General features: G+C 35.8%; 1 protein-coding gene across 1 annotated transcript in view; it reads left to right on the forward strand.

The window, feature by feature from the left end:
• Positions 1 to 22,359, forward strand: part of MTREX (Mtr4 exosome RNA helicase) — a 117,528-nt gene that overhangs the window by 72,654 nt on the left and 22,515 nt on the right. Inside the window, exons 19-21 of the mRNA XM_024247641.3 lie at positions 7,624 to 7,752; positions 17,410 to 17,520; positions 20,229 to 20,417. Coding sequence (XP_024103409.1) covers positions 7,624 to 7,752; positions 17,410 to 17,520; positions 20,229 to 20,417 — 429 coding nt within the window. The remainder of the gene's footprint in view (positions 1 to 7,623; positions 7,753 to 17,409; positions 17,521 to 20,228; positions 20,418 to 22,359) is intronic.

Genomic DNA, 22,359 nt, shown 5'->3' on the forward strand with positions numbered 1-22,359 from the left:
AAAAAGAAACCTATGTCATTCACCTGTCCTTCCATGTCCCCCAGAAATAGAGAAAATTTCCTTCTGTTCCTGGTGTGTTGAGTGTTTTTCTCATGAAAGATAAATATTTTGTCAAATATTTCTTATGTGCCTATTGAGATGATCATGTGATTTTTGCTTTTTATTCTATTTTGTATTCCGATATGATATATTACATTAACTGGTTTTCAGATGTTAACATGACTGGATTTCTGAGATAAATCCCAGTTTGTCATGATATATTATTCTCTTTATGTATCGGGATTTAGTTGGTAGTATGTTTTTGAGGATTTTTTATGCCAGTATTCATAGGAAATACTGAGGATTTTTCATGCCAGTATTCATAGGAAATGTTGGTTTGTTGTTTGCTTGGTGACATCTTTGTTTGAGTTTGGTATTAGGGTAGTGCAGGCCTCATAGAATGAGTTAGGAAGTGTTCCCCTTTTCTTCCATTTTTTGGAAGAGTTTTTGAAGAACTGGTATTAAATATTTTTTCCCCAATATCTTCATCACATTCAAAACTTCTTAAATATTTGGTAGAACTTGGCAATGAGGCCACTTTGGCCTGTGCTTTTCTTTATGGGTAGTTTACTAAGAGATTACTAAGTCAATTTCTACTTGGTATGGCATGTTCTTCAGATTGTCTGTAATTTATTGATATACAGTTATTAATAGTATTATTTTATAATCCTTTTTATTTTTGTATGGTCATTAGTAGTGTCTCTTTCATATCTGACCTAGTAGTTTAAATCTTTCTTCCGGGTAAAGTTTGTCAATTTTGTTAATCTTCTCAATGAGCTTTTGGTTTTACTGATTTTTTTCCCTCTATTTTTCTGTCTCTATTTCATTAGATTATGCCCCATCTTTTTAATTTCCTTTCTTCTGGCTATAGGTTTAGTTTACTGTTCTTTTTTCAATGTGTTAAGGTAGAAGATTAGGTTATTAACTTGGGATACCTCTTCTTTTTAAATAGAGCTTTTACAATTATAAATTTCCCTCTACAGATGCTTTAGCTGTATTCCATAAATTTTAGTATATTTTATCATCTTCATTAATCTCAAAGTATTTTCTAATTTCCCTTTTGATTTCTTCTTTAACCCATTGGTTATTTAGGAGAGTGTTAATGTTCACATATTTGTTAATTTCCCAAATTTTTGTCTTTATTATTTCTAATTTTGTTTTTGTCAAGAATGTACTTGGAATTCTTTCAGTGGTTTTGAATTGTTCTAAGTTTGTTTAATGGCCTGACATGATCTGTCCTGCAGAATGTTCTGTGTGCAGTTGAGAAAAATGTATATTCTGCTGCTTTAAGGTGGGATGTTTTATAGATGTCCTTTAGGTCTAGTTGGTTTAGAACTTCAGGTCTTAGACTTCTTTCTTTGCAGACCGTTCTGTCTGGTTGGTCTATCTATTATTGAAAGTGGAGTATTGAAGTCTCGTAACTATTGTAGTATTATCTATTTTTCCCTTCATTTCTATCAGTTTTTGCTTCATGTGTTTTCAAGCTCTGTTAAAATGTATTTTGTTTTGTATCAGCATAGCTATTTGAGCTTTCTTTTGATTATTCTTTGCATAATATTTTTTCCCATTTTTAAATTTTCAGTCTTGTTTATATCAGTAAATTTAAAGTGTGTGTCTTGTACACAGCATACATAGCAGTTGGATTTTGTTTTTTAATCCAATCTGAAAATCTATTCCTTTTTTGGATTGCTTAATCTGTTCACATTGAGTTTCATTACTGATATAGTTGGATTTGCAGCTGCCATTTTAATTTTTGTTTTCTGTGTCTTTTGTCTTTGTTTTCTCTTCTTTTACTGCTTTCTTTTGCATCATGTGAATTTTTTCTAATGTGGCATTTTAATATTTTAAAGATTTCATATACATACACATGTATGTATGTGTGTGTACATGTATATATATGTATATAGCGAGAGAGAGAGATTTTCTTAGTGTTTGCTGGGGCTTTCCATATACGTATTATTAGAATAAGCTTTAGGTTTACACTGACTGAATTCCAGTGTGATATAGAGGTGTTATTTCTGTATAGCTCTATTCCATTTTCTCTCTTTTTATGGTTATACATATTACATCTATAAATATTACGAATCCAGCAATACATTATTATGATTAATACTTTATGTACTTTTTATTACTTTTTGAAAATTTTTTATTACTTTTTGAAAATTTTTTATTTATGGTTTTTTTTTTGTTTTTTTGTTTTTTGAGATGAAGTCTCACTCTGTCGCCCAGTCAGCCTGGAGTGCAGTGGCACAATCTCAGCTCAGGGCAACCTCCGCCTCCCAGGTTCAAGTGATTCTCCTGCCTCAGCCTCCCAAGTAGCTGGGATTACAGGCTCACGCCACCACACCCAGCTAATTTTTTGTATTTTTAGTAGAGGCGGTGTTTCACCATGTTGGCCAGACTGATCTCAAACTCCTAACCTCAGGTAATCCAGCTGCCTCAGCCTCCCAAAGTGCTGGGATTATAGGTGTGAGCCACCATGCCCGGCCACTTTTTACTACTTTTAAAGCTTATAGAAGAAAGGAAAGCAAGTGTGTATGTATAGCTTTTGTTATATTAACCTTCTTATTTATCATTTTTGGTTCTATTTGTTCCTGTGGATTCATGTTACTACCTGGAGTTACTGCCTTAATCTTAAACAGTTTTGCTCCCACCTACCTCCATTATGTTGTTACTGCCAAGATACTACATTTTGGTATGTTACAGGCTCAATAATGCAATGTATACATATTGTTTTATACAACTGCTTTTTAAATCATTGAAGAGAAAAAGACATTTATTTCTATCTTTTATAATTATATAATTACCTTTACCAGTGTTCTTTATTTTATTATGTAGTTTCAAATAAATGTCTAGTATTACTTGACTTTAGCCTGCAGAACTTCTTTTTGTGTTTCTTCTAAGGTGGATCTGCCAGAAACAGATTTTCTCAGTTTTTAGTCTATCGGAGAATGTCTTTATTTTGCCTTCATTTTTGAAAGGTAACTTTGCTGGATATAGGATTCTTGGTTAACAGCTGTTTGTTTTTTTCTTTGAATATGTCAACTCATTGCTTTCTGGCCTTCATTGTTTCTGCTGGGAAGTTTTTGCTGTTAGTCTTGTTGAAGTTCCCTTGTAAGAGATTAATCTTTTTTTTTTCTTGCTGCTTTAAGATTTTCTCTTTTTCGTTTGGCTTTCCACATTTTTATTATGATAAATGTATCTGCATAGAAAGTGACCGAACTTCTTTGCCTTTATCCTACTTGGACTTTATTGAATTTTCTGGCTCTGTAGATGAATTTTTTTTTTTCCAGTAAATTTTGAGAAGTTTTCAGCCACTACTTCTGTTTTTGTTTTGTCATTTTTAGAGACAGGGTCTCACTTTGTCACTTAGGTTAGAGTGCAGTGGTGCAATCATGGCTCACTGCAGCCTCAAACTCCTGAGCTCAAGCAATCCTTCCACCTCAGCCTCCTGAGTATCTGGGACTACAGGTTTGCACCACCGTGCCTGGCTAACTTTAAACAATTTTTGTAGAGACCAGGTCTCATTATATTGCCTAGGCTGGTTTCAAACTTCTAGGCTCAAGCAATCCTCCCGCCTTGGTCTCTCAAAGTCCTGGGATTAACAGTTGTGAACCACTGTCCCAGGCCATTATTTCTTTGAATATTTTTCTACTCCTTCTTCTAAACCTCTCCCCTGGAACTTCCATTATGGGTATGTTGCACTTAACGATGTCCTATATTTCTCTGAGGCTTGGTTCATTTTTATTTGTTTGTTCTTGCTCTGTTCTTTGGATTGCATAATCTCCATCAATAGTCTATCTTCAGATTCACTGTTGATATTACCTGCCAGTTCAGATCTACTGTTGGGCTCCTCTAGTAATTTTCCTCCCTTCAGTAAGTAGACTTTTAAACTCTAAAATTTGCTTTTGATTTCTTTTTGTACTTTCTATTTTTTCATCAATATGTTCTATTTGATACAACATTGTTATTGTACCTTTTACTTCATTATTTGTGATTTCCCTTGATTCTTTGAATATATTTATAGTGGCAACTTTTAAGTCTCTTTAGCCTAACATCTGGTCAGTATTATAGGCAGATTCTGTTGCCTACATTTTTCCCTGTTCTATGGGTCATAACTTTCCTGTTTCTTTGCATGTCTCTTTTTTGATACTACATTGTAGTAACTCTAGGTATTCCCCTCCCTGCCTCCACCTCTTGCAGGCCACTGTTGTTATTTCCTTGTTTATTTGTTTAGTGTTGGGCCGGATTATTTGATTGAAGTCTCTGTCCTGTCTACCTCTTACCCCCTATAGTGTGTAGCCTTTTAGTTTGTTTCTGGGGTAGAGTTGGGGGTCACAGCCTTGGTTATGCCCACAGTCACCCTGAGATGACAATGGTTTGGACAGGGGTCTCTATGACTTTACCTTTCTCTGGGCATACCCCAACTGTTAAGCTCTATTAGCAGGAGGGCTCCTCCCACTATCATTTTTAAAACCAGGTTCTCTTCTGCAAACTATCTGCTCTACAATTTAGCCTATATCTCCAGTGAATACAGATCGACCAATTGCATTTCACCACAACCTCTGCTGTTTCTGAAAGTTATCTTAGTCTTGAATTTCCTCAGGCTCTGTTACAAATAAAATCTGGTCCTTTGGGAAGATATTAAGAGTTGTCTGTTTTAAGGCATATTTCTTCACCCAGGCAAAATCTCTGAGTCAGAATTCTAAAGCTGGGGGTGGGGACAATGCACACTTTTCTCTGAGTAACATCACCGCTTTAGAAGCCGGGGGATAGGTGGAGGGTTGGGGTGTAGCCTCAGATATTTTCATCTTGCCTCTCCCAACATGCACCCATTGCCTTATAAACCAGGGGAAGGGCTGTTGGGGCCCTTTTTCTCAGCAGCACCACACCAAGATAGAGCCTCTAGCCAACCAGTAGAAGCTAGGTGAACGAAGGGGAGCCTCTGCCTTTCAGCCTTGCTTGCAGAGGACTTAGCAGCAGCAATAGGTAGGTGGGAGGAGGATGAGAAATGTTGACATCCTGCCCCTCCTAAAAGCCCTCTCCAAGCAAGAGCTGCAGGGATACTGAGCCCTTCTGTATTTTTGGCTTCACCAGTCTGGAGTTTCTGTTTCAGTGAAGTGGGAAGAGTGAGGGAGGGAGCAATCTTTGTTCAGATATCAAAGACTTTACTGAATTTTAGATTTTTTTTTGGACTAGATCTTTCTTTATTTGATATATTCTCTTAGGACTGTTTCCAGAAAATTTGAATGATTGGTTTTTCATAATTTTCTCCAGTTGCTGGGGAGCAGGCTTGTAGATCACACTCTCATGATCTGATAGTCAATCTAAGGTTCAGGAGAGAAAAATTATAGCTAACACAGTTACAAGTATGCATACACACAAAGAAGACATATTTTTAAAAAATTACTTGCTTCTTTTGATCCTAAATTCATTTATGTGACTGCCTAACTATAAAGGTAGAATCAGTTGATGAGAGTTCTTTTAGGCAAAGATAAAATGAAGACTAGAGAGGAACACATTCATTTTTTTCTGTTTCTATTGATGGTAAAACTAATTTTTCCATTGCACTGCCTGAATTTGTTCACTAAAAATTGTGAAGTACATTTTTATTAATTTTGGGATCTAGGTCAGAATACAAATCCAAAGATTTTTGTAGCCAATAAAGCTTGCCAGAGGCAGAGGGAGTATACAAACCGACGAAGAAAACTGTTAGAAGCATTTTAAATAAATAAAAATGTAATTGTAATTGTCAATGTTATTTTAAATTGCTTGTTTCTTTGCACTCTACAAGCTTGGAATTACCAAATTATGTTTTAATTAGGTAATTTCAGTTTATAGCAAGAAATTAGCCACACTTTAAAAGGAATAAAGAGAAGCTAGGAAGAAGAAGTTCAGTTATACAGTTAGGAAGTAAAAATTAGGACTTATAAACAAAAATCTAAATTAAGATAATAGAACACTTAACTAGTTTTTTTATCTGAAAGTGGACATTGGTCCATCTTTACAGAGTGCAAAACTAGAGTAAGTTAGCTGAGAAAAAATTTATAATCTTAGGAAATACTTTTAACAGCAAATTTTCATTTAATGTTACAATTTAGAAGGCTTCCTATTGTGTTTCCATAGTAACACTTGAGAATATTTCCATAATGCTATAAGTTGGTTTTAGTAGCTCTGCAAAAATAGATGATTATGTATGATATACTTGAGTTATAATAGTCACTTCTGTGATTGTTGTATCTTACAGAGAGTATTAAATTTATTAATCTACAAAATTGGAACCAAATCCAACAACAGAGTTATCTAGAAACATTAAAGATTGCTCATACGCCTGTGGGGTTTTTTTGTCTGGATACTCACATCTTCCTAACACTTTAGAGCTAATTCATCTATCAAATTGTGTTATGCATCTTATTCAGAGGGTTTTTTTCCTCCTCTGTAAAGCTAATATGATAATCATTGAGTCTTCTTATAATCATTGACTCCTTAGGAAGACTTGATAGTTGATCATAGCTATTTGTTTAGCTCATTGTTTGTAAAACTCATTTCATAATGACTGAACATAATCTTTGCAGATAAAAATAATCTAATCAAACTATCTTCATTTTTGCTTTGTGTTTAAACTAATGTTTTGCATTCGTTTAAATGAATGTTTAAAGGAATGTTTTGCAACTTCCTTTAAAATAACCACATTTTGAACTAATGTATGCTGAGAAAAAGTTTTTCTTTCGTATTGGAAAAATAGAGTGTATGCTTTCTGTGAGGAAATTTGAACTCAATGATTTAAAATAATTGTGATTTCTTTTTTCTTCAGCATTTGGAAATATGTTTTATTCTTGTTAAACAATTGGTAGTTTATTGCAGAAATAGATTGTAGAAATGGATTCATTGTCATTTATTGACAGATTTTCATTTTTTTAGTAGGAACTGTCCTGGGTGGAGTCCACATAGTCAAGTCTTTGCCGTATAACTTTCCTTTTATGTATTTTATGCAAAATAGATTATTTAAATATTTTATTTAAAAATGCGGAATTCTGTACTGAAAAAATATCTTCTGTTATTGCTTCAAAGATACTACTCAAACATACATTATCGTAGCGCAGAAGTTGTGGTGAGATCTTAGTAGTTGTTAGATCTTCAGAATTATAGTTTTATTACAGAATATTAAAGACTAAAAGACAATAAAAATTGGAACCACATTATAGAAATGCTAGCATAATAAGCAGTAAAATAATCTATTCTCAATCTGTCTTTTATGTTATTTAGAGTGATTTGAAGATGCAAATTAATTTTCTGACACTGAAAATTTTAGTTTCTTAACATTATTAGAAACATTCTGTGACACACTTGACAGTGCTTGTACTATTAAATTAGAATTTATAAAGTTATTTCTATGTTTTCTCATCCAGTGGAACATGTTGAATCCAGAGAGACAGTTTTCATTTCATAAAATAAGTATGTATCACACAGTTTGTGTCAGTCATAATGCTAAATGGTGAGAAAATAGTTCCTATACACATGGAACTTAAAATTTATGGGCCAGTTTCTTAAGAATGAATGAACATCTTCTGTTTTGTTTTTTAGCCTAACTCTGGTGAACTGGATCCTTTGTATGTAGTAGAAGTACTTTTGCGCTGTAGCAAAGAGAGCTTGAAAAATTCAGCTACAGAAGCTGCAAAACCAGCTAAACCTGATGAGAAAGGAGAGATGCAGGTTTGTACATAACTTTCTGTCTTCAGATTTCAGATATTCTGTAACTTATTTATAATCACCAAAGTTCTCTAATGTGATGGTAATGAACATACTATCATGATTTCTAAATTAGAAGTTTTCAAGGTATTTTAAGGTATATTAGTAAAGCTATCTAACATATCAGTAGGATAATTAATGAGATTTGTTTTTATTTTTCTTTTATCAAATTACAACAAGATAAATCATGACAAAGTGAAAGAAAAAGTTTTCAGTCATTGAAATTTTACATGAAGCTGAATTTTGCCAGGGCCGTAAAGATTTTTCATTATCCTTGCTTGTGACTGAGTGATTTTACAGTTTGAATCCATTCGTGCTGTTTATTTCCCATTCCCATAGAAATAGAGGCAGTCCTGATTTAGGATTTTTTGACTTTACAATAGTGCAAAAGCGATACATTAATGAGATATTTGACATTTATTACAAAATAGGCTTTGTGTTAGATGATTTTGCCCAAATGTAAGCCAATGTAAGTGTTCTTAGCACATTTAAGGTAAACTACACCAAGTTATGTTTGGTAGATTAGGTGTTCATGTATTAAATAGATTTTTGACCTAACGATATTTTCAACTTATAACTAGTTTATCAGAACATAACCCAGTTTTAAGGAGGAGGCTCTGTAATGACTGAAGCATTATTTTAACAATGAAAAATTTCTACCCAAGTTTCCTTAGTTAAAATCATTTAATTTACATGTGCTTCTAATTAAATGTAAAACATGGCATATTGGATAGGTCTTTTACAAAATATCATTGTAATGATATTTGTTATTATAAGCATGGTTTGTAGAAAGTAAAATCTGCCACTGTAGTATCATAGACTGCTTCTTTGGATCAGTAAATTATTATGGGTTTTGGAGTTGGCCGTATTTTTAAAAAGACAATTCACTGTAACATTTTTAAATGACGATTTAAATGTTTATTTATAATTCTGAATATTACCTAAACTTTGGTCTCCTTTTCTTAGTATTCTAATTTGTTCACCTCTAGAATTGCACCACCAAGTGAAACTTGTGTGATTTTTATTTTTTTCTAACATTTATTTTACTGATTGACTGCCTAACTATAAATAAAGCTAAAACTCCCACAGTTAGGCATATACTCGTTGTCCCCAAAGGGCCTTTAGGAGTTGTTGCAAGTTGGAATAGCAAATGCGTGCCACACATCTCAACATTCTCCCTTTCTAGTGGCAGACATTGATAGTAAGTCACAGCACTCTCACACTGAAAGCTCAGATTCTTCCAAGAAAAGTATATAGGCAGTCATGAAACCAAGGCAAACTGAGGGCCTTTCCTCTGCTCTTCTAGCATTTTTTATTAAGTTTATTTCAGTCTACACTGCTAAGGAAATTGGCAAGGGGTGGGGGGTTGTTAACATGAATTTTACAGATAGTCTGTGACTTTAAGGAGATGCAGCTTAATAAGGAAGCATTTTGTGCTTCAGAACTGCTCAGAGTGGGTAATTAGTAAAGCTTTATAAAGGAAGTAGTGAGATTTTAACTTGTAGGAACATGAGTACCTTTACAGACAAGAATTATATTCCTAGCAAGGGAAGCCATATGTACAGAGCATGAAACTCCCTCTTTAGAAAGAACTTCACATTTTTCTGTTCCTTGTGGTTAATGACAAAAGGCATAAAACAGTGTACAGAGAGAGGGACTATAGGTTATGAAACCATATTATATATTTTTACATATAATTATAATATATAATCATATATATAATATATGATCATATTATATATAATATATGATCATATATAATATGATCATATATTATATATAATATAATCATAATATATAGATTATATATAATCATATAATATATGATTATATATAATATGTGATTATATATTATATATAATATATGATTATATAATTATATATAATTATATATAATATATAATTATATATAATTATATATTGTGTAATACTTATAATTATATATAATTATATATAATATATAATTATATATAATTATATAATCATATATATAATTATATATTGTGTAATACTTATATAATTATATATAATATATAATTATATATGTTTTATAAATATATTGTTTGCCTTGTAGATTATCTTGAATAGAAATCCTAGACAGAGAAATAGTTCTGTGGGCAGTTTATAAGGAAATATTAGCTCTCAACTTCATTGATTGTGTAGCATTATTCAGGGTAGGTTAAAAGCAGGCTTCCATTGCATGAGATAAGTAGGATTTCCATAATCATCCTTGCCCTCTCTGACTTTGAGTGGATGTGATGCCAGATTTAGCTTTTTATCAGCGTTTATAGAAGACTACTTTCTTTTTTCTTTTTCTTTTTTTTCTTTTTTGAGATGGAGTCTCTCTGTCACCAGGCTGGAGTACAGTGGCGCGATCTTGGCTCACTACCACCTCCGCCTCCCGGGTTCAAGTGATTCTCCTGCCTCAACCTCCCGAGTAGCTGGGACTACAGGCATTTGCCACCGTGCCCAGCTAATTTTTGTATTTTTACCAGAGACTGGGTTTCACCATGTTGGCCAGGATGGTCTTGATCTCCTGACCTCGTGATACGCCTGTCTCAGCCTCCCAAAGTGCTGAGATTACATGCATGAGCGACCGCACCTGGCCTTGAAGACTACTTTCTGAAGTGACTTTTCCTTGTATCTGTAATATTCTTGAACTTACTTTTCTAAAAAAGGCTTAGAGTGTGTGTGTGTCTGTGTGTAGAGGGCAAGAGCACTCCAGCTCTGAATTACATTGATTAACAGAGGTGAACAGTTTAGTGTGTTCTAAAGATCACTTGCAGTTTTGACACTGTTGCTTTGCCAGCTCCCATGTGTCTGACCATTTCCCCTTATCACGGCCACGTCATGATAGTTAAATGAGACTCAGTGTTAGGGAGTGAAGATAAGGGAGTTCTGTTTTGTTTTTCTAGACCAGGAACTCGGTGGAATCGTTCCTCATTAGATAAAAACATCTATAAAAGGACATGGAGTAGAAGATTACAGATTAGAACTATACACTTATAAAAATTTGAGGATTAAGATACCAGTACTTGTCACGGAATAATATTTGCAGTTTTGGCAGGTTTCAAGTTTACATTGAAGATGTACTATGGAAATCAGATTTTTTGAGGGGGTTAACTTTGAACATATTTTAAATTGCTAATTTAAACTCTTCGTCTATTAAGTCAAATTTCTTGGCTTCCTCAGCATATTTTCTATTAATTACTATTTTTCTCTGTGTATAGGCCATAGTTTATTAATTTCTTTACATGTCTCATAATTTTTCATTGAAAATTGGACATTTTAAATAATGTAGTGAGATGGATTAGGGATCCTTCCTTTAGAGTGCACCTAGCTTAGACCTAAAAAATAAATAAACAAGGCTGGGTATGGTAGCTCATGCTTATAATCCCAGCACCTTGGGAGACTGAGGTGGGAGGATTGCTTTAGCCCAGGAGTTCAAGACCAGCCTGGGGCAACATAGTGAAACCCTGTCTATACAAAAATAAATAAATGAATAACAATTAGCCAGGCATGGTGGCATGTGCATGTAGTCCCTGCTGTTTTGGAGGCTGAAGTGGGAGGATCGTTTGAGCCCAGGAGGTTAGGGCTGCAGTGAGCCGTGACCATGCCACTGCACTCCAGCCTGAGCAACAGAGCAAGACCCTCTCAAAAAAATCAATCTCTTTGTCTAAAAAAACAGTAGAGTTGAGCTTGTTTTATTCCCTATAAAAACTAAAAATAACATCTTCACATATGTCCCTAAATTATTTTTCAAAAACTCAAACATACACCAAACGAATATACTGGCACAAAAGCCTCAAATAAGGAGGAACAGAGGACTAAAACTCTGACTGCTGTTCTTTGTTCTAAATTTCTTCCTGAGGGGCCTAAAAGAGCCAGAATGAACATTTTTTTCTACTGATCCCAAATTTTTAGACAAAACTTCTCCTTAACCAATTACAAATCAAAAATCTTTAAATCCACCTATAACCTGTGGGCCCCTGATTTGAGATGTCCTGCCTTTTTAAATCAAACCAGTATATAACCTCCATATATTGATTTATAACTGCTATAACTTCTGCCTTCCTGCCCTTAGAAACCCTTACCTGTAAGCCATCTGGAAGGTCAGGACTTAAATATTAACTACCTCATCCTCCTTGCTTGGCACCCTACAAATAAACACCTTCCTTTCTCCCACTACAAACCTCAATATAGATATCTGGTCTTACTGCAGCAGGCAAGCGGGCCCCAGTTTGGTTCTCTAACAGTAGCAACTCTGTAAATCGGAGTTTTCCTGCACCCCCAGAGTTTATTCTTGTTGTTTGTTGTCATTGGTTTGTGTTGTGATTTCTGAATTCTTTTAAGTCTATATTTTTTAATTGTGTGTGGCCACCAAGGTCTCTGCTTGGTTAGTTTAATGGTCAGCTCATAATTGTGCAGACTTCCTTAAATGCCTGCAATCATTAAGTTCTCCTGTCTGGCCAGGCGTGGTGGCTCATGCCATAATCCCAGCACTTTGAGGGGCTGAGGTGGGTAGATGACTTGAGGTCAGGAGTTCGAGACCAGCCTGGCCAACGTGGCCAAAACCCATCTGTACTAAAAATATAGAAATTAGTTGGCATGATGGTGTGTGCCTGTAGCTTCAGCTATTCGAGAGGCTGAGGCAGGAGACTTACTTGAACCCAGGAGGTAGAGGTTGCAGTGAGCCAAGATGGTGCCACTTCACTCCAGCCTGGGTGACACAGCAGGGCTCTGTCTAAAAAAAAAAGTTCCCCTGTCTTTACTTAGAGGTTTTGTATGCATATTGCAGCAAGCCATCAACCCTCAGCTAGGCAGTTAACAACATTACCTTAGCCGCTTCCTGGATGTACAATTTTATGGTCAGACAGAAGTGAGAGCTTAGAGCCTTTTCAGGTCTTTCTTGACTATGCACACAGCCCTGTACATGGCCTTCTAGATTTCCAGAAATGTGTGGGAGCTTTTCTAATTCCCCATGAACGTCTTACTCCCCAGCCTTTCCTTTTAAGCTTTCTGGTTAACCTGTTGTTTCTCCCAGCTGTCATTCACAACCTCAGGCAGCCATGGTGTTAAGCAGTTGCTTCTTACTATTTTTGACAAACACAGCTAGGAAAAAGGTTTGCACTGGTAAGCTCTCAGTCAGGTCAAATAAAAAACAGCCTTGTGAATGGAGTCTTCTGGGGAACCACCAGACTGCAATAATGACAATTCTATGGAAATAGGCCTTCAAAGAGGTTCCAGCCCTATTCTCTCCCCTCCAGTGGCTGCCATACTGGTTTTCAGTGGGATTTGCTCTTTAATTTTCAGGCTATTAGGAAGCTAAGGAGTGGGAGATGGAGTAGGATAAGTTAAATTTGCCACAAAGCTTGCTATTCTTACCAAAAGTCAGCATTTTTCTTGAATATATGTTCCCTGGATTCCTGCAAGCCTTTGGTTAATTTCCAGAATTTTGAAGAAGTTGATTTTGACAAGTTTTCTCAGTGTTAGCATTGCTTTTATGGAGAAAAGGATTTTTGGAGGTCCTTACTCCACCATTTTCACTGACACAAATCCAGTTTTTTAATTGCAAATTAATACCACATTGGTTAAAATAATTGTGTGTGCCATGACTTGATTAAAATTCAGTTGGTTCAAAAAACAACTTGCTTGTTGAATGAAAAATTCAAAAACTGTATTATGTTTCAGCTGATAGTCTTGATTTGAAGAAATTATATAGCTTGAAATGTATTTAGAATGTATTGACTTAAAACTTGCTTCTTATATTGTCTACCACATTTGCTTATTTAGGGGAAAATTAAAAAGATTTAAAAGGTCTAAGGATAAAAATACTTCCTGTTATTGGTATTCTAGCAAGTTTCCACTGATTGCTCACATGGTTATTTGGACTTACAAAGACCAGTGCTGCATCATGTTGAACCTGAATTCTGAGTTATATCATGAAGGTAATTAGGTTTAGGAAATTGGATAAACTGCCATATGCAAATATTATGATGTTTTTAAATATCTGAAATTTGATATTTATAATTTCATGACAACTATTCATTCAATTTTTAAACATTTAACTTCTTGTTTATAAAATGTCATGTTTCTAGTTAGGGAACTCTTAGGATTTCCCTTTTCTGTGCTTTAGGAAGCATTTATAGAATGGCCTTTGTAATCTGTTTCCTGTCATTAAAGTGTTAGTTGACCATTTCTTGGATGGAGTTTAGTATGGAAAGCAGCCTTTGAAATTGGACAGTTTTTGTCTTCTTTCTGAATCTCGCCTTCACAAAATAGTGTTACTCTGTTTTGAAGGAAATTCACAGATACCTGTGCATATTGAATTCGACTACAGGTATATAAAAATAGTCTTTCTAAAGCCAAGTGAATTATTTTTAGTTTTTCTACCCTTTTAGATGTAGTTAAGTGCATACAAATTGTGCATCTTTCACTCTGGATGTCGGCTATGTGGTATTGATAATTTTTCATGTCCTGAGTCTTCTCTGTCCAAACAGTGCATCAACTGCTGGTTCACAAATTGGTGGCCCAAGACCCAATGCAGCTTACAGAATGTTGTTTCTAAAATGAATTAGACCAGCAGTCCCCAGTCTTTTTGGCACAAGAAACTGGTTTCGTGGAAGATAGTTTTTCCATGGACCAGTGTGGAGCAGGGGTGGTTTGGGGATGAAACTGTCCCACCTCAGATCATCAGACCTTAGATTCTCATAACGACCAGGCAACCTAGATCCCTTGCATGCGCCGTGTTTGCACTGGTATGAGAATCTAATGCTGCTGCTGATCTGACAAGAGGGGGAGTTCAGGCGGTAATGCTCTCTCCCCCACCACTCCTGCTGCAACGCCTGGTTCTTAACAGGTCACAGACTGGTACCATCCCGGGGCTTGGGGACCCCTGAATTAGACAGTTTGGGAGTAAAAATAAAAATGATAGTAAAGGGCCGGGCGTGGTGGCTCACACCTGTAATCCTAGCACTTGGGAGGCAAAGGCGGGCAGATCACCTGAGGTCAGGAGTTTAAGACCAGCCTGTCTAACGTGGTGTAACCCCATCTCTACTAAAAAAAAAAAAATTAGCCAGAAATGGTGGCAGGTGCCTGTAGTCCCAGCTACTCGGGAGGCTGAGGCAGTTGAATCACTTGAACCCAGGAGGCGGAGATTGCAGTGAACCGAGATCGCACCGCTGCACTCCAGCCTGGGTGGCAGAGCAAGAATCCATCTCAAAAAAAAAAAAAAAAAAAAAAAGATAGTAAAGGATTTATAACCGTATGAAAATAAAATAATCCATGAATCCAGAGAGAGATATATAAAATATAAAGGAAATGGCCGGCCTTGGTGGCTCACGCCTTTAATCCCAGCACTGTGGGAGGCCGAGATGGGTGGATCACTTGAGGTCAGGAGTTCGAGGCCAGCCTGATCAACATGGCGAAACCCCGTCTCTACTAAAAATACAAAAATTAGTTGGGATTGGTGGCACACGCCTATAATCCCAGCTACTCAGGAGGCTGAGGCGGGAAAATTGCTTGAACCCGGGAGGTAGAGATTGCAGTGAGCCGAGATCATGCCATTGCACTCCAGCCTGGGCGACAGAGCGAGACTCTGTCTCAAAAAATAAAATAAATAAAATAAAAGTTAGAAAAGTCACCATTAGGCAACTACCACAAATAGTAACTTACTATGGCAAGAATCATCCATGGATGCTGAAACTGGTTAACTGAAAGTTTAATGAAGAAAGGATATTCACAAAATCTCAAAAGGCTCTCCCTACAAATTTCTTAATTGTAGAGAGTAAAATAGTAAATAATACTATAATAAAGAATCCTGCAGATAGCACCTTAATTGAATGATCAAAGTGATCAACATTATCTCTAATAATGTTAACTAGTGGACTGAGTAGAACAGAACATGATTTCCACCAAAAATGGATAATCTGAATCTTACGATTCCTCATGACCAGAGAAACCCATACTGAGACTCATTTTATAAAATAACCTATATTCTTTTTTTAAAAAATCAAGGTCTTGAGAGACACAGAAAAACTGGGGGAACTGTTCCAGATTAAAGAAGAAAAAAATGTGACATCAGTGCATGATCCTAGTTTGGTTCCATGGAGTAGTGGTGGGGAAGGTACTACAGTGGTATAAAAGACATTATTGTGAAAGAGGACAAAATCTTAATATGGACTACAGATTAGATGATATCATTGTCTCGACATTAGATTTCCCTCTTTTAATACTTGTACTTTATGTGTGTAGAAAGAGAATGATGAAGCAAATAGGCAAAATATAACTAATTAGTGAATAGAAATAAGGGTATGTGGGATTTATTTCATTCTTACAAGTTTTCTGTAAATTTGGAATTCTGTGAAAATGTCAGTACCATCAAAGAGCAAGAAAGGTGGGGTATATTTTTAGATTAAAGAAGACTAAGGAGACATGACCACTAAATCCAGTTTATGATCCTTGGCTGGACTCTGAATCCAAAAGTATGATGGTAATAGTAGTGTATAAAGGTCATTAGTGGGTCAGTGGGGAAATCTGAATAGGGATTGTATATGGTATTTCCTTAGATCTTACAATATTGTAGCTTTGCAGGAGAATATGCTTGTTCTTAACATATACATGTATTTGCTGGTCAAGTGAAGTGATTGTTGTCTGCAAGTTAATTTCAAATGATTAAAAAAGGAAGAGGAGGAAAAGGCAGGCAGGAAGAAAGAAAAAACAGCCCACCCCAAAAACTTTAACTAGATAGAGAAAACCTGCTGTTAATGGTTTGACAAACTAAACCTTTTTTGGCAAGTTTGGCAAATTATCGAACCTTTCTACCTGTACTAGAAAATCTAGAAAGGTTAGATAATTTGTGTAAGGTCACACAACTAGCTGAAGACTGAGTTCAATCACTGTACCGTTTTTGTTCAGTAAAGCACTATGAATATATTTGCTATCAGCAAGCCAGTGAAAATTGTGTTTTCATCAGTGATCAGTGTAAAAGTAGCCTTGGAAGACAGATTTGGACCTGTGGAAACATTAACTTTGCCTCAGTTTATGGAGGCTCTCTGGATTCAAGAGCAGTTGAAAGGAAGCAAAGTTTGATGTCGATAATTTGCCATTTCGACAAGAGAAAACATGGAAGAAAGTTTGCAGATAGGTGTTCTTCAAGATTATGTCTAATGGAATATGCTGCTTTCTGTCTTTGAAATACTTCTTCATTCCTGCCCATCCAGAACGTACATGAATCTTTCTTGACCTCCTAAACCTGTTAAACAAGAGTCTTTCATTCTTAGTACTATAGTACCTTTATGTATTAATATTTTTGAACTGCCAAATATCTGAGACCATAAAAATGAGTAAAGTGTGGATTCTGTATTGAGGGGAGCTCTTATTTTTATGTACCATTTATTTACCTGTTAGTTAGAAGTTTGAACTGGTTTTTACTTTTTAAATACAGTCTCTATTAAGAAAAGCTTCAGTGTGGGAGAATGCTTCACGGTGATTATTATGTACTTCTTACTCCTGTTACATACCGTAAATGCAACTTCCTCTTTAAGGATCCAAGTTTAGGAAATAGTAGAATATGAACATGTGCAAATTTAACTGTAATACTGTATAACTTTTTGGTCATAGGTTGTCCCAGTTTTGGTGCATCTCCTGTCTGCTATCAGCAGTGTTAGGCTTTACATTCCTAAAGACCTTCGGCCGGTGGACAATAGACAGAGTGTTTTAAAATCAATACAGGTATGTATTAATTTTATAAATTAAGTATAAATTTTATGTAAATACAGATAGTGTTTATAAAGAGGCAACTGAAATGCTTTTAAATATATTGCTTTCTTTCAGAATACCTATAAATACTACCAATAGTGGCAATTATTTTTCATAAAAATAAAGGCAGCAGGTCTTCATGTGGATTTGTCCTCTCTTTGAATCTGCCAACAAAGTGAGTTAGTAAAGGAGGACTCACAAGGAAAACCATTCTGCTTTATTCATTATGAGTGAAAGCTATAGACTGTATTACAAGTTTCATGTATAAAATCATGTACTGACAGGACGTTTAACCATTTTTTAATATAGTTAATAAATACATGAAATTGTTTTCTTTTCAATAGGGAAAATTGAGATTTTGTAGTAAATTTAATTTTCTAGTAGAAAAAAGGTGCAGTGGCTCATGCCTGTAATCCCAGCTCTTTGGGATGCCACAGCACAAAGGATCACCAGAGGCCAGGAATTTGAAACCAGCCTGGGCAACATAGTGAGACCCCCATCTCTACAAAAAAATGTAAAACTAATTTAAAAAGAAATTAGTAGGACTCAGTGGTATGCACCTGTAATCCCAGCTACTCAGGAGGCCAAGGCAGGAGGTTCACTTGATCCCAGGAGTTCCAGGCTCTACAGTAAGCTGTGATCACATCACTGCACTCTAGCATGTGCAACAGAGTGAGACCTTGTCTCTTTTAAGAAAAAAAAAAAAACAAGGAAGTGATTTTAGCGAAGTTATTTAGTTAATAGTTTGAAGAGCATTTACTGTGCAGTGAAGGCTCTGTACTAAAATCTGAGAAAGCAAAGATAAGTAGGATGCTTTCAGAGTAGAGTAGGAATTTTTAAGCTGTGTTCCGATGGTGGGCTTCCTGAAATGAGTGATTCTCTGACAGTTTTACAAAATTTTTATGTAGATGTGGATATCTTTTCCAAAACAATCACTCCTAGAAGGTTTTTATCACTATTGGTCTGGTAGTAAATAAATATATCTTATAAGTTCATTGAAATTGTTTTTTCTAATATTTTCAGAATAGCACAGTTTTGAGCAGAAATACACATTAATCATTATTAACTTAGCATTAAGTAATGCCATTATTTTGAAAAAAACTAATTGTTTTGTACTTCTGGGTTAGGTCAGTTCTCATTTTGCTAAAGTGAAAATTGAAATTAATTTTTCTTTGTCTCGGCAAATGTCAGGCTTGTCTGTATTTGTCTTAAACATCCCTGTGCTGTATCTGGTGTTGATATATTTCAGCTTTCACATTAATTTCACGATAACCTGAGTCTCAGTTTTGCAACATGATTTAAACCGAGTTAGACTGTTTTTTTTTCTTGGTCCTTCATAGTCGTTTACATCATTCACCACGTAGTGAGAAGCCACAGGAGGAAGAATTGGGGAAATTAGCCTGCCAACAGAACCCTTCACATAATAAATAAAGATTTCCCTTTAGCTACATTAATTATACTTTTTAAACTTCAGAACTACAATTTTAGTGTTTTCTCTGTTCTGGAACCTCACACCAGTGACTCAGTTTCTTTATATATAAAAATTGGCCAGGCACATGTGTGGGATTTTTGTACTGACATTAGCCTGCTTTGATCAGGGCAGACATATATCCTGAAACTGTACCATATGCACTTACCAGATATATTAGTCTTTTGAAAGAGCTCGCCTTATTTGCTCATTTGGGACAATAATGTGCAAATGTCTTTGAACCCTTTACATTTGTTTGTCACTCTTAGTGTGTTTCTCCTTCCCAATTCCCAGTTCCTAACTAGCCAAATCCTATCTTATCTTTAAGGGTTATCCAAGACCCTGAAAGTTTCTCAGTAGGATACCAGCCTACAGTGAGCTATTTCTTCTCTGTATGAATATGTCTATTGCATTTAACCATTAATCATGTTTTTTTTTAAGCTAAAGGTCTCAGGACCTTTTATTTTTTATTTTTTTATTTTTTTGAGACGGAGTCTTGCTCTGTCGCTCAGGCCGGAGTGCAGTGGCGCAATCTCGGCTCACTGGAAGCTCCACCTCTCAGGTTCACGCCATTGTCTTGCCTCAGCCTCCCTAGTAGCTGGGACTACAGGCGCCCGCCACCACGCCCAGCTAATTTTTTGTATTTTTATTAGAGACAGGGTTTCACCGTGTTAGCCAGGATGGTCTTGATCTCCTGACCTTGTGATCTGCCTGCCTTGGCCTCCCAAAGTGCTGGGATTACAGGCGTGAGCCACCACACCCAGCCCTCAGGACTTTTAAAAAAAATCTATATTTTACAAGTCAGTAGTGCCCTCCCTAGGCATCAACACCAAGGAAATAATCCGAAAACAGTTTAAACATAGATGTTCAATACAAGACTACTTTTGATGGCAAGAAGTTACAACAATGTAAATATACAATAATGAATTTAGCAATAAGTTGTGCCACGTTCAGGACTATGATCAAATTATTACTTGTAGATTTATTAGCAAATGATAATACATCTTTAAATCATAGTATAGCATTGAAAAGGAGTTTTCAAAAATAAATGCAATGGAAAAATGCCCTGTAATTTAAATTGGCAAAAGAGAAAATTATATATGTAGTATATTTTTTATGTCCATGTGCATAGAAAAAACGGGAAACACTGATTTGGTTTGGTCTTACTGATTTTTACTATAAGATGAAAATGAATTTTACATGTTCTTTTCAGGAAGTTCAGAAACGTTTTCCTGACGGCATCCCCTTATTAGACCCTATTGATGATATGGGCATTCAAGATCAAGGGCTGAAAAAAGTCATTCAGAAAGTAGAAGCTTTTGAGCATCGAATGTATTCTCATCCACTTCACAATGATCCAAATTTGGAAACTGTGTATACGCTTTGTGAAAAAAAAGCACAGGTATAGCAGAAATTTGGTTTTTATAGTAGAATTCTATATGTTTCACTGAATAAATGTGTGTTTGTCATTTTCTTATCCTGTTGGTTTAATCAGCTAAAACAGGAAAATGTGAGCTATCTTTTAAATAAACTGTCAGCTCTGAACCTGTCAGCTCTCATCAACAAGACAAGATAAAGTTCATTTTGCTATAGTTTGATATTTCACATAGGATGTTCTGTTTTTTCTTCTTTTTTAAATTTGAGATATAATTTACACAGCATAGCATTCACCCTTTTAAAATGTCCAACTCACTGGTTTTTAGTGTATTCACACATACTTGCAGCCATCACCACTATGTAACTTCAGAACATTCTTCTCACCCTCTGAAGGAACTTTATACCCATTAGCAGCCACTCTCTGTTTCTCCCATCCTCCAACCCTTGGCAATCACAAATCTGCTTTCTATCTGTATGGTTTTTCCTATTCTGGATATTTCTTATAAATAGAATCATGTAATATATGATGTTTGTGTCTGCTGTCTTTCACTTAGCATGTCTTCAGGGTTTATGCCTGTCGTACCATAAATCAGTACTTCATTCCTTTTAAGGCCAAATCTTATACGTGTGTGTGTGTGTGTGACAGAGTCCTGCTCTGTCACCCAGGCTTCAGTCCAGTGGCGTGATTGTGGCTCACTGCAACCTCTGCCTCCTGGGTTCAAGTGATTCTCGTGCCTCAGCCTCCCTAGTAGCTGGGATTACAGGCAAGCACCACCATGCCCAGCTAATTTTTGTATTTTTATTAGAGACGGGGTTTCGCCATGTTGGCCAGGCTGGTCTTGAACTCCTGACCTCAGATTATATGCCTGCCTCAGCCTCCCAAAGTTCTGGGATTACAAGCATGAGCCACCGCACCTGGCCTGGCTAAATTATATTTTGTTGTGTGGATATGCCATATTTTGTTTACCTATTCATCAGTTGATGGACAGGACATTTGTTTTTTTCTAACTTTTTGGCTCTGATGAATAATGCTGCTGTGAATATTTGTATACAAGTTTTTGTATGGATGTTTTGAGTTCTCTTGAGTGGAATTAGGTAGGATTGATGGATCATATGGTAACTCTATATTTACCTTTATTCTCAGAAACTACCAGACTGTTTCCAAAGTGGTGCACCACTTTATGTTCTCACTAGCAATTTACAAGATAACTGCTTTCTCTACATCTTCGCCAGCATGTGTTATTGTCTGTGGTTTTTGCTGTAGCCATCTTAATAGCGTCAAATGTTAGTAGTTCAGCTTTTTAGGATAATTAGCTGTAATGTCTAACCAGTAAAAGCATTATTATAAGCATTCTGTATAATGAATTTAGAAAAAGCTTTCTGACATGAACACAATCCTTTCCACTACGTACTTTTTTTCAACTGGAATGTATTATACTATACAAATCTCCCTTCCTCCATGAAACTTACAACTCCCTGCTGTTGTACTTTTTCAACTTTTATCACATACCACTTTTATCAATACATTTGTCTTTGTGTCTCACAAACTAGATTTTAAGCTCCTTAGAGTCAGATGTTTCATTTTCACTTATTTACATTTTCTCATAATGGTCTGTCTTTATAAGGTAAATGCCCAGTGTTTGTTGGATAAATACATGAGTAGAAACTCCTTGAATAATGTGTTCAGTTCATAGTTTTAAAGCACTCTCCCTTTCTAGCTTTTTGTGAACTTACATCATATGGTGCTGTAGCATATACACAATACTGGCTGCATGCTCAGTGAACACATCTATGCTCTGACCCACCTTCAAGTGCTGCTAGGCAGGAAGCTTGCCAGGTACTTCTCAAGATGAGGAAACTGGGACACAACAAACTTTCTTTACTTACACAGATATCCAGTTGTGATTCTCACCTGTTCATCTCTTACCAGAACCATTGTAGCAGCTCTCTCCCTGCTGTCAGTCCCT

Source organism: Pongo abelii, chromosome 4, assembly GCF_028885655.2.
Source record: "Pongo abelii isolate AG06213 chromosome 4, NHGRI_mPonAbe1-v2.0_pri, whole genome shotgun sequence".
NCBI lineage: Eukaryota > Metazoa > Chordata > Mammalia > Primates > Hominidae > Pongo > Pongo abelii.